At 40.5% G+C, this 15,583-nt stretch overlaps 3 protein-coding genes across 4 annotated transcripts in view; 2 read left to right on the top strand and 1 right to left on the bottom strand.

Annotated features, from left to right (window-relative positions):
• Pino (protein pinocchio) overlaps positions 1-4,206 on the top strand; it is a 43,131-nt gene extending 38,925 nt beyond the window's left edge. For both annotated transcript variants that reach the window (XM_077417809.1, XM_077417810.1), the window contains 2 exons: positions 740-869; positions 1,175-4,206. In XM_077417809.1, the coding sequence (XP_077273935.1) occupies positions 740-869; positions 1,175-1,285 (241 nt within the window). In that variant the 3' untranslated portion in view covers positions 1,286-4,206. The remainder of the gene's footprint in view (positions 1-739; positions 870-1,174) is intronic.
• Positions 4,207-4,536: 330 nt separating this feature from the next.
• Positions 4,537-15,478, bottom strand: Sdha (succinate dehydrogenase, subunit A (flavoprotein)). The gene is made up of 9 exons (XM_077417787.1): positions 15,259-15,478; positions 11,196-11,622; positions 8,620-9,018; positions 8,182-8,350; positions 7,929-8,095; positions 7,221-7,447; positions 6,951-7,095; positions 6,542-6,846; positions 4,537-6,318 (listed from the first exon to the last, which is right to left on the bottom strand). The coding sequence occupies exons 1-9, from the start codon at positions 15,322-15,324 to the stop codon at positions 6,232-6,234; spliced, it is 1,992 nt and encodes a 663-aa protein (XP_077273913.1). The 5' UTR covers positions 15,325-15,478; the 3' UTR covers positions 4,537-6,231.
• LOC143903824 (uncharacterized) lies at positions 9,022-11,179 on the top strand. Its single transcript, XM_077417808.1, has 4 exons — positions 9,022-9,725; positions 9,953-10,079; positions 10,147-10,359; positions 10,653-11,179. The coding sequence occupies exons 1-4, from the start codon at positions 9,574-9,576 to the stop codon at positions 10,773-10,775; spliced, it is 615 nt and encodes a 204-aa protein (XP_077273934.1). The 5' UTR covers positions 9,022-9,573; the 3' UTR covers positions 10,776-11,179.
• Positions 15,479-15,583: the final 105 nt, after the last annotated feature.

Genomic DNA, 15,583 nt, shown 5'->3' with positions numbered 1-15,583 from the left:
AAGTCGAGGAGGCGGCGAAATCGATTCGGTCCCTCGGAACCGTTTGACATTTTGGTATACAAATTCGCATTGTCGCGCGATTGCCATAGTGTGTCGAGCGTTTGGGGGACGTTTATCGGCGCGGAATTCAAGAAACGAGGCTAGTAGGTATGCCCAGTGCTTATCTGGTGACGCTTGACGCGGTTATTCCGATAAATCGATACCCTACATCGGGCACACGCAGGCCTCGAGATATGCAACGTACGGTATTTCTGTGAAATATTCGCGTGGGCCGCGCCGTATCTCGACTAATCAAACGCACATTCGACGTTCCAGAGAGATATTTCTTCGTCCGACAGAAAATTCTCGTTTGCCCGTTGATCTGACGCATTTAGCGATTAATCTATAATTTTGCGCAATTCTCTCTCTCATCGTAATTCTCCCACCGGTATCATTCGAACAGTATAATTTCGCTATGTATTATCCCTGTCGCGGTATCGACGAGCAAATCTCGCGTAAACCGGATGAGCTGATCGAATTGTTAAACCGCGTACGACCTTGCTTCTCTAAAAGACCGTCCTGCCGACGATATAGTTTTGCGATGCAAATCACCCTGCAGGAGTTCTCCCGCGAGCCGCGAGCGAATATCGCGTCGTTGTGCCGCGCGTCTTTCGGCCGCGTGTCACGCCCCTCTGTTATTAGCATAATCGCGTGTGCATTCGCCCGACGATTCATTATCGTTGTCTTGTTTTCTGCGCAGGTGCGGGGTATCGTGGAGCGAGGAGCACGTCTCCCTGGACTGCAGCGAGTGCGGCGGCTACTCCCTGCAACGGCCGTGCCCGCTCTGTGATGGGCGGTGCCACACCGCGTGGAAGCGCGACCTCACCATGGTAAATATCCGACTCTCCCTCCTCCGAGAGAAGAACCGATAAATTTCTCCGGCCTTTCATTAACTTCCGTTCGATTTCCTTCTCGTTAAATCGTTAATTGACACTTATCTTTATTTATTTTCTTTTTAATCTTTTCGACAGTAAAAACATCAAATTTTTTTGTGAGTTAATTGAAAGACAAGGATTCGTACATTGTAATTTATGATTCGGTAATAATTTTGGGTTTGGCTGTATTTTTTGCTGAGCTGAAGATCATTAAGCAAATAGCGACTTAATTCACGAGGTCGTCCCTGTTCTCGTTGCAGTCCCACGCGAGTGGTAAGGCGAGATGGATCGGTGAGTGTGGGCTGAGCTGCGGACCGTCCCTTGACGAATCGCTGGTGCCCGCGTTGGAGAAGCTGCGGGCCACCTCGTGAACGGCGCTGGCCCGAGCACCGCCAACCAAGCACAAGACTTAAAATCCATCACCATCCATCTAGCGTCACCCACTACCATCGTGTGCGAGACCCAAGAGAGAAAGAAGTGAGAGAGAAAGAGAAACGTGTGAATGCAGACCGTGGATGATATGCATTATGTTCCTGAGAAGGGCGGCTAACAAGGGAAAGAAGGACCTTTCGGGCCCTTCCTCGTGGGCTTCTTCCCCGAAGATACAAAGGCGTACCCAGCTGGTCCCTCGACATCGGGGACCACCGTCGTCGTTTATTCTCGTCTTTCAGACGAAAGTACAAAGTTAAGCGATCGACGTCCGAATTCTACAAAGAATTTCTACGTTATACAGAACGATTAACTGCGTTGTAGCGAACTGCTCGAATCGAGAACGGATTCCAATTTACTTTCAGGATTTTACACCTGTGCCGTGAAGTTCATTTCGATTTCTTCTCCAGCGAGATTTCTGCTCAGAAGATTGCACTAACAATTTCTATTAGGAAATACAATTTGATCTTTTTGTGGGCGATTTCTTGCCGCTGATATGAAATTACATTTTTGCTATGAAAAAAACTTCTTTACAAAGTTGAGAAATAGATAATTTGCCAAAGAGGAATCTTTCTGTTCGAGAATATGTCGACGTATCCATGAAACAGATTTGATTTTTTTTTTTTTTTTAATATTTTTGGATTGCAGATTGTCTTAAGTTTAGAACAGAAATATGTATATAATATAAGCGTAAAAAAATGAATCGGAATATTCGGAATATATTCTGGAAATTTTTCTTTCTCAATTTATTCAGTTTGAATCACTTATCCAGTTTGTGTATATAAAATACGAAATGTGAAACCACGCGATGAAAAATAAGAGAGTGTAATCTCAATTTATGTGAGACGGAGCATTTTGTCTTTAGACTTGATTAGTATTATACGAATTATATTTTAGAATTACAACAGCCAATGTCTTTGTGTAAAATAACTTTGGTAGTCGTGATTCCGAAATGTTTTTATACCATTCGGTTTGGCCGTTGTGATAATTATCTTGAATTATTTGCCACTTGCACACTTAGCAGAATTGAATTTTTTGATGTAACTTCCGTTTCATGCATCTGAATCGGTTAGTTTAGAAAATGGCGTAAATCCATACTTTTTCCACATTAAAACGGTCAAAAGAGTTTTTACGAAAATATTTATTCTAAAGATTTTTATATTGTACGTGTAAATAATATACTAACGTCCTTATCACATTATTAGTTGTCATTTGAAGGCGATCTTTATACATGTTTCATAAATAACATCCATTTTAAAACAATTTTAATTTCTAGACTCAAAGCACTAAAAAAAAAAACCGATTCACTTGCGAAAAATTCGATTTCTTACCGCGGATTGATTATTAAGAATGTTTTCCAATTTTTTGTATCAACCAAAATTGTTATAACATTTTTCCGAAGCGCGAGATTCGCACGAGCTAACGTCGCACTTCGGAAAACATACACGATAGTTCAAATATTCGGTCGTTCCTACAACGATGCGCGAGAAGCCTTTCACTTTACTTTTTTACGTAACGGAAGTTACACCTCGGCCTCTGTCGCGCGAAGGAGCGCGAGTTTGCATTACGAGAATCATAGGATAATTATTAGGCGACAATTTAATCGATCGAGCGATCTGACGGCGAGAAGCCCGTCCGGGGGCCTTTCGCACGGGAGCACGACGTATCGATTTCGTAGATGATGTTAATCATTCGGTATCCCTCGCTTTCAATTGTCACAACTGTATCATCGGCGAAATAATTTCGAGCTTGCGACTGTATACGATAAAAATTTAGTCGAAGTTTTGCCTCTCTAGCGAGGATTTAGTGTTTAACGTGACGTGATTCAATCGTCATAGCCCTAAGGATCGATAGGCAATCGGTGTGTTACGAATTCGAGAGTAGTTATTTCCACAAATAGCAATTAGAAAGTTTATCGTTCGATGCGTTATTGTACATCTAACATCAAAATTGGTACGGCGAGAAGATAAATGAGAAGGGTACGTAAATATATGGTTGTACCGTTTTGCATTGTAATGGAAAAATTATACGAATCTCCCCTGCGTCTATGAAAGTTTAAAAAGAGCCGGTTGTGTATAGCGTTTCTCGACAAAGATACGTCTTGCTCGCTTTAAATCGTCCGCTTTCCTGTCGAGCTTTTTTGCCAAACGGTCGGAGGCGTAGCTCGACCCTCAAGTGCGTGAGAACGTCTCGTTGAACGCGGTTCCACAATTGTATACTCGGCACAAAGAAAACTGCGAGCGCCAAAACCAGGCATCTTCATTCTTAAAAAAACAAATATCTAAACGATCAAAATCAAAATTATACAATTATTTATGATCTTTATCTTTAATGCGAATAATATTTATGTTTTAAATATCTTAGCGACAGAACGCAGATTTATTGAAATATATTCATAAGTTATACATACGAAATATGATGCGCTTATATCCTATTATTATTACAGTTATTACAATGGCGCTCGCAGATTTTTTTGTGTCAAGTCACGTTGGAAAGCATTTACGTCGTGCCAATGACTTTTTCGGACTTTTATTGTTTTATAAGAATCCCGCCTGCCGAAGCCTTTCTTAGCGAGATGTAGGAACAAAAAGGATGTTTTCAGACGTTTACCGACTTTCCTCGGTAGCGTATACTATATATATGTATTGCGAGTGCGAGTATACATGCTCATCAAAACATACATCCTCATTTATTAAATTAAACCGTAATGTGTAAAAATTGTCTGGAGTATTAGCTCTTGCGGTGAGCTTTAGTTTAATGCTTTAGAGAAAGTCCTCAGTAGTAGTTTTTATTTAACCTGCGAACTTCTTATTTATGACGAATACTGCAAAAGTATGGGTTTAATAAATACTTGCAAAAAATCCATTGTGACTTGTCAATACGAGTACCCTTTATTCTTATCCTTGTATAATTTAAGATAATTCCCCGAAAGAGAAGTATGAACCGTGTGTATTTGATATCTTCTCTCTTTATTTTATATTTATATTATCTTTTGCATTAGAGAGGAATATAACACCTTTCGTCTCTCTCATGGCAGTATAATCCTACTTAATTCAAAGCAGAAAGAGAGAGAGAGAGAGAGAGAGAGAGAGTCTCACAAGATTATTTTGTAATCCAGTATTATCTTAAACTACATTAGTGTTTATGAAAAATAAATAATCCACTGCTTAATAAATGATTTAGTTTCGCTAGGTAAAAGGTGTATCAACGCTTTATTGACAATTTTCGCGATTTATGTACATTTGCCACTATGCCAAGTAACACGCTCACACGATCTTTTTTTTACAAATCGAGACTATAACGGTATTTTGTATCTCTGTGCCGCGTATTTTACGTAAATCATGTTTTTACGAAGTACATAATATTAGTACCAACGCTGGAAGACAACATAAAAGCAGTTTCAATCAATAAAATGGAAATATGCGATTATTTATAAATAATTTTTATATTCGTTATTTTATTTCCTATCGTCTTTTTTTATATTTATCTAATATTTATTACGAAACTCTCTTGAGAAAACATAAAAATAACTTTTATTTTTATAAATTATTTTAAAAATAAGATTCTCACTGAAAAAAAAAGAATAAATTAGTAAATAATAATATAGTAATAAATAAACTGTCGTTATAGTTCCATAATATATTCTAGAAAAAAATAAACATTAATACCGCTTCTGTGTTGTCTTTTAGGATATATTTAAGTATACAGTCGCAACGAACAAAATATATACGAGAAAAAGCATATTGTCAAATAACTTTTTTAAATATTACGTGCTCATAATCGTATTTGCATATAAATAACGCCTACAGATATTCCAATTATTCGATCACTTTTCAAACAAAAACATAAGAGCTTATACGAAGCAATAACATATCAATTATCATCAATATTAATTGTCATAAATATTAATTCATTTTTTACTGTCAATCGATTCTTCACAAGAGCATGTACCGCGAAAAGGAGCACTTAAAAATCAAACAATTCTTGTACATCTCCATAATGACAAAAATACGTAAAAATAAACATAATAATCGTATTGGAGTACAGAGGTACAGCATCAAAGTACCATTACGTGCAACAATAACTCAAAATATCAACGCTCTATTTATAAATAAAAATTACAAAGGTTTATCATAATTTCCAATAAACACTCAGAAGGTGTACAGGAGGTAAATAATTATTTTAAGAAACAGATCTCCTGTCAGCAGAGTTTTTAATAAGTTCTTATCAAAGGTTTGCAAAAATCTTACTACACATAAATTTGTAATTCAAGCGAAATGACGTTCGCGATCGAGTTCGTTGATATTCGTTGACGGTCTGCTATCATTACACGCGAGAGTACGTTGTACTGGGATCGGAGCGCAATAAGAACGTGTCGTAGCTGGATACGTTGTATTATATTACAGGAGAGAAAACGTATTTCCTGAAAAGGTCCATGTTTTATATACAGACCTCCTTCTGTTACCGCGAATTGTTCTAGTTTCGACTATTACTTGTTGAACTGAGTACCGATTTCGCTGAGCGAGATCGCGCGTACTCCCTCACGTAGACGAGAGGACAATAATCTCAGCATCGGCATCCTACAAAGACCATTACTCCTGCTCGTGCGACTCACGGCGCAAGCGAGTGACAAGAATCAACTTTGGTGCACGATGAAGTTGGTGAGTGTATGTATATGTGTGAAATAAATTAATTAACAGGTTTGTTGCGCAATAGTAGTTTTAGCACTAGAATCGTCACGGCGACGATTTCTTTGCGCTAAAACCTCGGTCCAAATAATGCTCAATATTAGGCTGCGATCGAGAATTGCGCTGAGACCGAAATTCGGTGGCGATTGATGAGAATCCTAGAGCGATGGATTTTAATATTGTCCATTTATAGAATTAATCTAGTAGGAACGAATCGCTGGCGGAACTGTCGCGCATTCCTGTTGATCGAGCGTAACGTCGATCACCGGTCTAAAATCCAGAGACACCTTAAATAAATAAAATAAGATTAGAAGTTGTGAAATAGAGAGGTTATCGAATGAAAATATTAAAACGAAAAACAGTAATAAAAACCTACTAATTAATGTGAATATCGAGCGTAAGTACAAATTGAAAAAATTAAGAAAACGGGAGAAACGTTATTTATAAACACAGTAATTTTTAGATATCGATATCTCGATCTGCTGTCTATAAATGACGAGTAAAAAATACCTCTCCTGTTCTCGGATTGATTTTCGACAGCGTGTGTTTCCTCCAATGTTGATCGAAGGGTTTCGGTTGTTGATTTTCAATTGGTTTACTGTAATCGTATTCATCGATTCTCTGTTTATAATCCTCGCGAGCGTGCGCGCCACGACTCTCCTTTCTGTTCTCCGCCCCAAAGATGGTCTGCATCGCGTTGACCATGAGATTTTGCAGCTCAAGCGTCTCTATCAAATCGGAATTCCATATTAAAGATTTGTCAGCGACCTTTAGCTCGCCCAGTTTCTTGTAGAGATCGGTCATCTTCCGACAGCCTATGAAAAAAGTACATAATGTTTTCAATGCTGTTACACAACATTCATAAATTCTGCCGTGCGATTGTGTGCGAAGAAAACGTCAATGTTCTTTTTCTTTTCACCTTCTTTCAAAGTTTCGGCTTCTCTGAAGACCGCCGCATGCGTCTGCATGGTCTTCTGCATGGTCAGCCTCAATTCCGCGGTAGAGATGGAACCGTTAGCGTGTCTTACCCAGTCTAAATTAGCTACCGTCTCTTCGCCGGCGTTCTAAAACACACAAACAAGACACAACATATTATGTATCATTTATCTTGCAATAAAAATTAAATGTAGTTTACACATATACCTATAACGTTAATAGAAAGTTTATATTTGAAATAGTAGAAACTTACAGGTTTTAGGGGCCCAATCGCCTCACCAGGCTTATTCTCTTGGGCAATAGTCTTAGCGCAAGCACGCCCGAATACGACTAAATCCAATAGAGAGTTGGCACCCAATCGATTAGCGCCGTGAACAGATGCGCAAGCTGCCTCGCCGCATGCATATAAGCCGGGTACTACTTTGTCTTGATTGTTCTCCTTGGTTAACACTTGACCTTTATAATTCGTCGGCACACCTCCTGTAAATATAATGTTATTAGGCTAATCTTTTCCGTAGAATCGCGGAAATTGCTGTGAACAAAATAGTTTGTGATAAATTTTATTAAAAAATTACTCTGTGTCACGTTTGATAAATTATTCAGAATATTTTCCTACTATATAAAGAAACTCAACCGTGATGACTCCGATGGCGTCATCACTAGAAATGTCAGGGCTTTCGACTGAAATCATCAGCATATTAAGTGAAAGAAAAAACTCATCGCGTGACAGCTATTTTAGAGTTCCACTTTCATTGCAAAAGCGAAATAAAATTCATTTCTTTATTGACATATTGATTGCTAAGCGCGTATAATCTGCGCCAAATAATATTTCTCAACGATGCTTTAATAAAAAATATTAATTGTAACATCCGCATTCCGCAATTAAGTATACTCTTTATTATAGTCCAAGAGTCGTCATTAAAATCAATCATTAGAGACATTGATAGATATACTTACGTACCCATATTATAATGAACGGTGGGTAAGACGGGGATGGGTTCCCGGGTCACGTCGACGCCAGCGAATATCATCGCCGTTTCCGAAATTCCTGGCAACCGAGCGGCTAGCTGTTCAGGCGGCAGATGGTGTAGCTGCAGGTAAATATGATCTTTCTCTGGTCCAACGCCTCTAAGCGGAGAAAAAGAACTATATTTACCACGAATATTTCCGAACACGCGACAAAAGACGCGTCTTTATCGGCCAATGACTCTTACCTGCCCTCTCTAATTTCCATTGTCATGGATCTAGACACCACGTCTCGCGATGCCAGATCCTTCGCCACCGGTGCATAACGCTCCATGAACCTCTCGCCCTCGCTGTTTATCAGATAACCACCTTCGCCGCGGCTGCCTTCTGTGATCAGACATCCGGCGCCGTAGATGCCTGAAATGAATACAATGTGTTTTTGATTTGTGCAAATCAAAAGAAAGTACATGATATTAATTATCTAATAATTTTAATCGTACTTGAATACTGAAGATTTATTTCATTAAGTATTTAAAAGTTTCAATATTTAATTTCTCAGCAATTAAATGTTACTTGCATTATTATCAATTTCTAAGAATCATCGAAATACCTCAAATCTATTTATAGACATATCGATGTTACAGCAATAATGTGTTTCTAAAACGTATTAGGTATTAAATCTATACCTGTAGGATGAAATTGCACAAACTCCAGGTCCTGATTGGGCAGATTGGCTCTGGAGACCATGGCGGTACCATCCCCGGTGCAAGTGTGCGCGGATGTGCAGGAGAAGTAGGCGCGCCCGTAGCCGCCGGTGGCGAGCACCGTGTTCTTGGCGTGGAAGCGATGCAGCGTCCCGTCCTCCAGGCAGAGCGCGATCACACCGCGGCATTCGCCACCCTCCATCAGCAAGTCGAGGGCGAAATACTCGACGAAGTAATTGCAATCGTAGCTCAGCGACTGACCATAAAGTGTATGCAGCAACGAATGGCCGGTCCGGTCGGCCACGCAACAGCATCGATGAGCCTGGCCGCCCTTACCGAACTTGAGGGACTGACCGCCGAAGGCGCGTTGATAGATCTTGCCTGGTGGAAAGAACAAAAATGGTCCGTAATTAATTTTTATTATCATGATGGATGATATTCTTTGATTTTTATTAATATTATGATAACACTAGAAAATTTTTAAAACTTTTGTCTTAAATTCTTAGATATTTAAATGTAAAGTATATAAGGTTTTGTATTAAATGTATATTACAATGTGATAAATTTTGACGAAGATAATTTTAAGATTTATTTATTGTGAGTCAGATGGGTTAATATACAATATACATGAACTGATGGAATTCTGAAGCTCCTCTAGGTATCCTTATTCTCTCCGTTTAAAATGAAACAGAGTCTGTGATGACTCGTTTCATTTTAAAAGTCTTATGATAAGCGACAATCTTCAACTGCATGGCAACCGAGCAATGACATTTGTTATTTCCACGATATTTCGAAAAATTCGCGTTTTAATTTCTCGATTGCGGGGACAAATTCTTGCTCTTTCTACAATTACTTCTTATCTACGAGTAAGATGTATCGGTGCATACGTAAATGGTGATAGGGCAAATACACCTTTTTCGAGATTATTGGTAAATCATGGAAGACGACAATGGAAGGAAAGAAAATAATGAAGTAACGGCAGGCGTGGAAGAGGCTGGAACCGCAGGGCAACAAGAAAGAGGTTCTGATAATCAGTACCAACCGATAACAAGACCCCCCTCCTCCAGTCGTAAACGTACTCGAGACGAGTGAGTTACATAAACATAACCGATCTATAATTAAGTTAGACGTAATATATGACAGATGAACACACCTCCAGATTGCTGCCCTATATACACATATAAGTTACACTTATTTTAAAACATATTTAAAAAAAATATATCAGATTCGATCAAATTTTTTGAAAATACACACATATATAATTACTTCTTTATTTTCCATTTATAATAATTGTATGATGCATATATGTGCACAGAATAGATTCCAGGCAACACGACAGAAAGCCATCCCGCTCGCGATCAAGATCAAGCAGGCCTCCTCCGCGGAGGAGGCAATTGAGAAGTGCGAATGCTTTTCTCAATTTTATGCAAGACTTTAGGCAGGTAACGAATCGCAAAAATGGCATGGGGATAACATATGCGAGCGTTATGTAAGTGGAACAAATTACAGGATTATAACAAGCTGAAGGCAAAGGATCAGTTTCGTTTCGGTGGACAAGCGTGGCGACAAATGTCATCCGCGGAGAAGATGCCCTATGTAGAAGCGGCCAAGCAACAATCGCAGAACAATAAGAACAATAAGAACGCGCAGCAGAACAAGCCTAACAGCAGCGACTCCTCGAAGAAAGCCGATCAGAAGGACCAGAAAAAGAAAGAACGAGAGGTTCGTTCGAATTAAATAAGCATTCACTAATTTCCTACAAATTTTTCGGAACGGAATTAAAATTCTTTACTGATGTCTATATATATTTCCTAAAATTTTGCCATTAAATTATTATATATTCAGTTAATTGCATATCAATAATTCATAAAAAAAAGGAAAGTTTAATATATATGTTTAATATTTATATGTCAAAGAGAAATGCAAAATTATATAGAGCTTGATAGTTTTACTAATTTTATAATTTTTACAATCTATCATTACTCGTAGATAACATACGGTTGTTTACGTTTCAGGAAAGAAAAGAAAGAAGGCGTTCAAGAAGCAGGGGAGACGATTCCGACGCGGAATCAGATTCCGCAACGTCAGGAACAGGCGCGACTATGACCAGCGACGACGTCTCGGATCTGAGTTCTTAGACGTATATTTATTAATTAAACTAACAGCAACAAGAACGTTTCGGAAATATGTACGCGAAACAATTTACTTCGATTACGTGACACTAGTCCTTGGTATCGTCTTTAAATTTGAATAAAGTTATATTGGCCGCTTTCTCTGTATTTTCTTGCAACTCTCTCCACTTTTTAAAGTTAAACCGTCATACTCTTATTTGCAGATCTTTACGCTCGAACTCTAACCGGCCCTTCTCTATATCGCAGATTCTGTAATGATTTTATTTCCTAAGGAACCTTTCAATCTTTTTAAACTTTCAATTATTTCAATTATCTTTTTATTTTTATTACGTATAGATATGTGTGTTATTTTTTAATATTATATAAAATGTAAAATATATAATTAAAAAATACACCATCCGGTCCATTGCCTCCACTTTCACTCACCGTCGGTGGTGCGGCTGAAGGGCATGCCGCAGTTCTCCAGCTCGATGACGGCCTTCGGCGCTTCACGGGTCATGTAGTGAATGGCATCCTGGTCGCCCAGCCAGTCCGAGCCCTTGACGGTGTCGTACATGTGCCACTGCCAATTATCGTCCTCCATGTTGCCCAGGGCGGCGTTGATGCCACCCTGGGCGGCGACTGTGTGCGACCTCGTCGGGAACAGCTTAGTGACCACCGCGGTCTTGAAGCCCTCGGCCACGAGGCCGTAGGCCGCGCGTAGACCGGCACCGCCGGCTCCCACTACCACCGCGTCATACGTGTGATCCACCAACGGGTACTGCTTGGAGATCTCGTCGGAGATCTTGGCCGTGCGATCTGGCGTGCGGTGAAACCTGCGGTTGCCGAGGAGAAGCGGCAGTCCCAGCTTGTTCTGCGGAAAGGAAGCGAAGCGGAGATACCAAGGGCAAAAAAGCGAATCGTATACCGCAAAAGATTACAATGGAGCGTGTACTCTCATTAACTGATTCACTCGCTAGATTATTTAACGTAATAGCTGGCTGTAGGTATTTCCATTGCACATTTTGTAAAATTTTGTAATACAAAATTTAAAGATGTACGTATAATAAAAAATATATATATATTCGGATGTGTAATATAAAATTCGAATTTTATTGAGGTAAATGAAAGAATTCTAAGCAACTAGACGGAATAAGAAAAAAATAATACTGATAAAATATATTCGGATGCGCAACGTAATATAAAATTCGAATTTTATTGGAATAAATCAAAGAGTCTAATGTGCAACGATAACGACATACCTACCAGACATTGTTGAATTTGTAGTGTCAAATTATACTCAATTATATTTTTAACCATTCCTATAGGTCGCCGCACTGTTCCTACTCAATATTTTAGTTCGTTTAGTTTAGTTAACTAAACCAATCAAGTTAAAATAATATTATTTTGTGTTATAATATAAATTTCGATGCACATAATAGTTAAAAAAATAACAAAATGTTATTTAACACAAGGTATTTGATGTTTAAATTTCATCCTTTAATATTTTACAGCTTTCTGCTTTTATAGATTGTCATTTAGGAAGCTACAGTTTCCTATTTCATCTAGGATTTTTCAGCAAATTGTTAGGTAAGACGTCACGTGGACACGTTGTTATTTATAATGAGTCACGAATCTGCAATTGCGTATACGCGAGATCGTACATATATGTATTCAATTCGACATATGTTCTATTTATATGACCATATGGAGACAAGCATCGTCAATATAGACAAAACGTACCCTCATATTTTTTTTCAGATTATACATATTTTACATAATTAAATATAGTTGTACAGTACTTACATAACTAAACAATTTAATGCTATTTGCAGATAAGATTTTACGCATTCCACGATCGCGCAAGTATTGCAAGAACATTGCGAAAGGCTCGTGACGAAAATATGAATATTCCTTTTATTTATTCAGGATAAAAAGTGGAAGCATTACGCAGTCAATATAAAAAGATAAGATTGATGAGAACAGCGTTTAGGATAGTTGTAATATTGAACGCTGATTCGCAACTTTACGGAAAGCTGATATAATGTGCGCACATTTTTATAACGTTTTTACGAAATAATTTAACGAGCGTGTCCCTATACAAATAATCGCTTTAAAGTTATGTCTGCGGATAATTAGCGGGTTAATTAGTCGCCAGGAGAGAAACATCGATCGCGCAATGAGTCTCTTTACTTCTTCGTCGTGTGTATCGCGTCGCAAAATAATTAAAAGTGATAAGCGCACCAATGCTCGGGGGACACTTGCAGAAAACGATAATTTTCCGTGGCTTATCGTCAACTTACGATTATTTGTACGCAAAGATAAGGCAAAAAAAAAAACATTTCCGTTCGATTTTGAGATCGCGCATCAGCGATATTAAATGATCGTACGGTGATCTTTCGGAAAGAGAGATGAATGAATAATTCAACATCGCTGTACCAATTAAAATGCAAAGCTCTCGCTCGACCTGAAATATACCACGTTGACGAATCTCACCTTGGAAAATATAAAAAAGGAAAATTTTCGACTCGGCTGATTTGCTTCAATGTCTCTGTTTCGTTTCGAGTTTTAAAAAAGTAGCTTCGTTAAAAATTTAACTATAATCTACGTCGACGCGATCAACCGTTAAAGGCCGCGAGATATCGCGGAGGCGCGTCGATTATTAATCATTAAGGTAACGGCAATGTATTTCCACAGATGTAAACTTTATTATCTTTTTAATAAAACGCTCTCGGCGCGCGCGTATCTAATTCGCTGCCGTGACAAAAATCTTGATAAGAGATCTCGGCGCTGTTTGACAATCGCAAATATCTCGCGCGCGATAAAACTTTACCCTCACGTCCTATAACGTGAAGCTTTTCCACAAAATCCAGAAACCAAGACGTGAAAATAAAGCTCGATATCAATGTCGACGCGCGACGCGAAATCTCGTATCCAGGTGTGCCTCACGTTTATCTCGTATCATTGAAAAATTGTCAAATTTAATCTCGAATTAATTAAAACAATCTTTGACTGTATAGTCAAAGACAGTCTATATAATCCGTCTTCTCTATACTGTTAAATATTGAAGGATGAAATTTAAACCAATACCTTGAGTTAAATAACATTTTGTTATTTTTAACACAAAGTAGTAAGGTAAGTGTCCCAATGCCGGGACACTTAAGACCTGTGTCTGGACACCTTTATAAATTTAATTTTTAAATAAGTGTAACGCGAATTAAAATCAAAGATAAAAATATAATGCGAGAAAAATATTTTCATCTTTGATTCTTTGATTTTAATTTGCGTTACAACTTATTTAAGAACTAAAATGATAAAAATGTCGAGATACATAGATACGGGTCCGGGCATCGGTAAATTTACCTTATTATTTTAACTCCATTGGTTTAGTTAAATTAACGACATATCGAGTAGGAGTAGACCAAACGACTCAAATTAAGTATAATTTGAAACCACAAATTTAACAAAAAAAATATATATATATGTGTAGTCGAAGAAAACAATTAATATCGACGGCAAATCGAACGACGCGTCCTCCCGTCGAGATTTTACCGAAATAAGCCCTTCGCCGCCCTGGCCCTTTCGAAAAACCAGTATACCTCGCCGGATATCGATACCTCGTTCTCACCGCGCCGCGCGCGCAAGCTAATCGACATCGACGCCGAAACGCCGTAAAAGCGTGGTGATCTCGACTCGGGAATGAACTCGGAGTATATGCACGCTATCGAGCCATCGAGCAGCGCGCACCGTTAGACGCGAGAGCAAGCGGAGCAGCCCCCGTTTGACCGACGCGGCCGAGCATATGGAAATAGATCGGTTCCGTTCTACCCCACGGTGGAGACGGTGGAGTGTCTCTCGGGGAACGGGCGACGACGGGGGGCAGGGGTGTTCCTCTTCCCCCCGCCTTCGACGAGCCGAAGGGGGATGCCGCGCGTATTCGGGCAACGATCCCCGAGCAACGACGAGATTCCGCCCGCGCGTTTCGTCGGTCTCCGCGCACACCTTACGTAATTGATGCGCCGCGTCGCGCGCCACGGCGTGCAGCACCTCATCATCGCGGTTGTCCACCGGCGGGACGCGGCGAATAAAAAATTACGTAACGAGGCTCCGCCGCGGGCCTCCGGCGTGGCCCTGACCTACGTCACGAGGGTAACCCGTAACCCCCCCCCCTGCGCGGAGTAACGGTGTCGGCCGACGGGATCGTTCTTTTTCTTCCTTTAAGATGGCGCGAGGCCGCGCTAGGAACGCGCGAGGTTCTCTAGGCCCCAGGTGTGTCTCTCTCCGCGGCGAGAGACGCGTTCCAGTTCCGTCGGGGGGGGGGGGAATTCGAGTGTTTCGAGTTCCGGACCCGCGGGAAACCGCGGACTCTCCTCCCTCCCCCGGCGCGCCGACAGTTTCTCTCGGCCGGCCCCGCGCGTTCCCTCGCCGCGCGGGGTGGAAATCGGTGCGGCGAACGGGGAACGAAGCCTCCGTTGTTCGAATTGTTTCTCGCGAGCTCCCGGATTCTCACCAGCGTCGCCGCACCGGGCAAGCTCCTCGGCAGCAACGACGTCGACAGCTTCAGCATCCCGCTCATCTCGCACGTCGCCCCTGCTCCCGCGTACTTGGCTTCCCGCGCGTCCGAGATACACGGACCACCCCGACAGACAGACGGACCCGCGCGCGCTCTCGCTAACACGCGACTGACCGTAACTCGTAACCCTCGCCACCCGTTTATCGGCCCCCGGCTTCGATCAGCTCGGCTCGGCGGCTCGGCACCGACTGTGACGCCGAGCGTCGCCGGAATGCTGCGCGCGCACAGTGCTGCCAACGCGCCTGAAAACGTCCTTCGAACG

Source organism: Temnothorax americanus, unplaced genomic scaffold, assembly GCF_048541705.1.
Source record: "Temnothorax americanus isolate GAGA-0224 unplaced genomic scaffold, ASM4854170v1 Scaffold5, whole genome shotgun sequence".
Taxonomy (NCBI): Eukaryota; Metazoa; Arthropoda; class Insecta; order Hymenoptera; family Formicidae; genus Temnothorax; species Temnothorax americanus.
Note: the sequence above shows the minus strand (reverse complement) of the source record. Positions and strands in the feature narration are given on the sequence as shown.